This window comes from Entamoeba invadens, assembly GCF_000330505.1.
Source record: "Entamoeba invadens IP1 unplaced genomic scaffold scaff_1105074725335, whole genome shotgun sequence".
NCBI lineage: Eukaryota > Evosea > Mastigamoebida > Endamoebidae > Entamoeba > Entamoeba invadens.
In genome coordinates, this window is record NW_004440243.1 from 108,286 (window position 1) to 111,251 (window position 2,966).

Below are 2,966 nucleotides of genomic sequence, written 5' to 3' on the forward strand. Positions count from 1 at the left end.
ACAATAAATTGAATAGCTGATTGATGATGCAACTAAGCACCATATAGCATTAATGTTAAGAATAAAGTATTTGATGCAAAATAATTGATTCGAAAAAGATTCAGTGATCCAACAATACAAGAAAATATATAGCACCGATCATTCATTGTCGTCAACGACAACAACAATAAACCTTAAATAAAAATGTAGTACAAAAAAAGATATCAAGAAATTAACACTAGATAAGATCATTTTGATGGTGCTGAATAAGTATAATAATACAGCAGAGGCGTTTGTTGGTAAGAAAGTCAACAACGCAGTCATCACATTTCCGGTTTATTTCAATGACTCACAGCGACAGGCAACAAAGAACGCGGGCACTATTGCAGGCATCAATGTGCTCGGAATCATTATTGAGCCAACAGCAGCAATAGCATATGGACAAGACAAGAAAACAGAGAGAGAAAAGAACTTGATCTTTGATTTTGAATTTGGAACATTTGATATGTCACTTATTGCTATTGATTATGGTATCTTTGAAGTTGAGGCAACAGACGGCAACACACACATTGGTATTAAAGACTTTGATAACAGAATGGTCAACCACTTCATTACTGAGTTCAAGAGAAAGTACAAAAAGATAAATCGAGTAATGCACGAGAAGTCAAAAGACAAAGAACATCACGTAAAAGGGCAAAGCGAACACTATCATCTGTAGCAACAGCAAACATTAAAGTATATTAGTTGTAATATATGTATGAAAACATAGACTTCTACACATCAATTACAAGAGCGCGTTTTGAAAAACTAAACATCGACCTCTTAAAGTCTATAATAGCATCAGTCGATAAAGTGCTTGAAAACGCCAAACTAAACAAAGGGAGCATTGATATGTTTTTCTAATTGGTGGATAAACTTGTATTCAAAAGGTAGTGCAGATAATCAAGTACTCTTTTACGCGAAGAAGTGAACAAGTACTTAATTACAAGTTTTATGATAATTAATAGGTATTCAATAAATATTATTTTTCAGCAAATTTTATTTATGTTGACATTTAAAAAAACTATTTTATATGTTGTGGTGATTGAGAAATTTTAATGAAAAAGTTAAAGATATCAAGGCACAGTTGTTGAATTATTTTTAACTCTCGAAGTTTAACACCTTAAATAACATTGGACATAATTTAAGCGGTCTAAAATTTGTAAATCTTTTGTCTATTTAATAAAATTCTGTTTTATAAAAGTTTATATTATATGTATTCATTGTTAACTCTTTTCATTAATTCGTCACTGCCCTCAATAAGAGGTAAAAAATGCAAATTTTACCTAAGATATTTAAAATTTATATAATTTTATATGGTGTGGTTTTATGAAAAATATTAATTTCTAATGTTAAATTTAAACAAAAAAATGTGTGACCTCTTCTTTTATTTTGAAATCAATTATATCTCGCTGTTATTTTTTTATCCATAAAATCGTAATTGTTTTTCCTATTTTCAGAAACAAAAAAAAATTTTTAACACTAAAAGAATGAAAACAATCATTTTACATTTATATTATCATCAAAATTCAGAGTAAAATGTATTTCAACAATTTTATTGAAATACATTTTGGATATAATTAACGCAATTCAGTTTAATTTAATAAAGTAATTCGAATAATTGTTAATATTAAATAAATATGTTGATCATCTAAATTTGGTTGATTTGTAACTTGATATTTTAATTAATAACAAATAATAAAATGATCAAATTTGAAGAAAAAATAATAAGTTAACGTTTCAAGTCTTCATGATATTATAAAATGTCAGTCTGTAAACGATTATAGTTAGTGTGACTTACTTAAAAATTACATCGATTTTCAACCATTTTTTGAACTAAAAAGTTGTATCGTTTTATTCATTTTAAAGATAAATGTGTTGATATAAATTAGATAACTAGATAAACTTTGACAAAATCAATTATTTGATTCCCAATTAAAGTACAAATTGATTATAATTATCAAAAGGTGTATTTTTTGAAAATCAAATAAATATCTTTAGAAATATATTACTTGTAAAAACTAATATAAATAAAAGTCTCGACTTAACAAAGTCTAAAGAACAAAATATTAAAACGTGTATCGATAAAGGATTAACGAAACAATGTGATATTATTAACTTATATAATCAATTTAGTATTAAACATCTAAGAAATTAAAAAATAAAAAAAAGCATAATTAGTAATTAGCAAAACAATTAAAATGTTATCAAAATATAAATATTATGCAGGTAAACTTAAGTGTGCACAAATCAAAATACACTTTATCTGTTCTAAATAATAAAAAGTTTGATCAGTTAATAATTAGTTAGCTATGAGTTGCGATTTTAAATCAATTAAGCCAATGTAGTCACATTTGAAAAGAATATGATGATAAATGAACATCTAATAAAAACGATTTTTTAAAAGCATGTCATTTTGTTTAAAAAAATAACTCAAAAAATTAAACAAGTACATTGAAAGTTAAAGTAAACTGTTGTAGAAATTATTCAATTTCATTATTATTGCAAGATTAATGATAATAAGTAATTTATAATATTTTAAATTTTTATTGTTTTTTTTTCACAAATTAGTAACTGAAAAAAATGAGGCTTTTATGAAACAAGTTTACAATTGACTAAATTTTTTATTTTTTACAAATTTAAATATTTCCCGTCACGGTTTCCAGTTAAAAACATTATTGCATGGTCTCTGGCTTGGAAGGGACCGAACATTTAGGTTTGGGTTTTATTTTCTCAAGTTTTTCGAAAAAACAAAAAACAAATAAAAACAAGTGACAAAAGTAAAATAATAATTTTAATGTTTTTTCATATCACAATATTTTGGTTAAGTAAAAAAGTGAGCAAAGCAAAATGTCGATTCTCTGATAACATAATATTGAGAAGGAAAGATATTTGCCTAAAACTGAAATAAAACGTTATAACAATACTGACGAAAAAATTCAAGGTAG

General features: G+C 25.4%; 1 protein-coding gene across 1 annotated transcript; it reads left to right on the forward strand.

The window, feature by feature from the left end:
• Positions 1–235: 235 nt before the first annotated feature.
• EIN_531710 (heat shock protein, putative) lies at positions 236–697 on the forward strand (the record flags this gene model as incomplete). Its single annotated transcript, XM_004255444.1, has 1 exon — positions 236–697. The coding sequence occupies one exon, from the start codon at positions 236–238 to the stop codon at positions 695–697; it is 462 nt and encodes a 153-aa protein (XP_004255492.1).
• Positions 698–2,966: the final 2,269 nt, after the last annotated feature.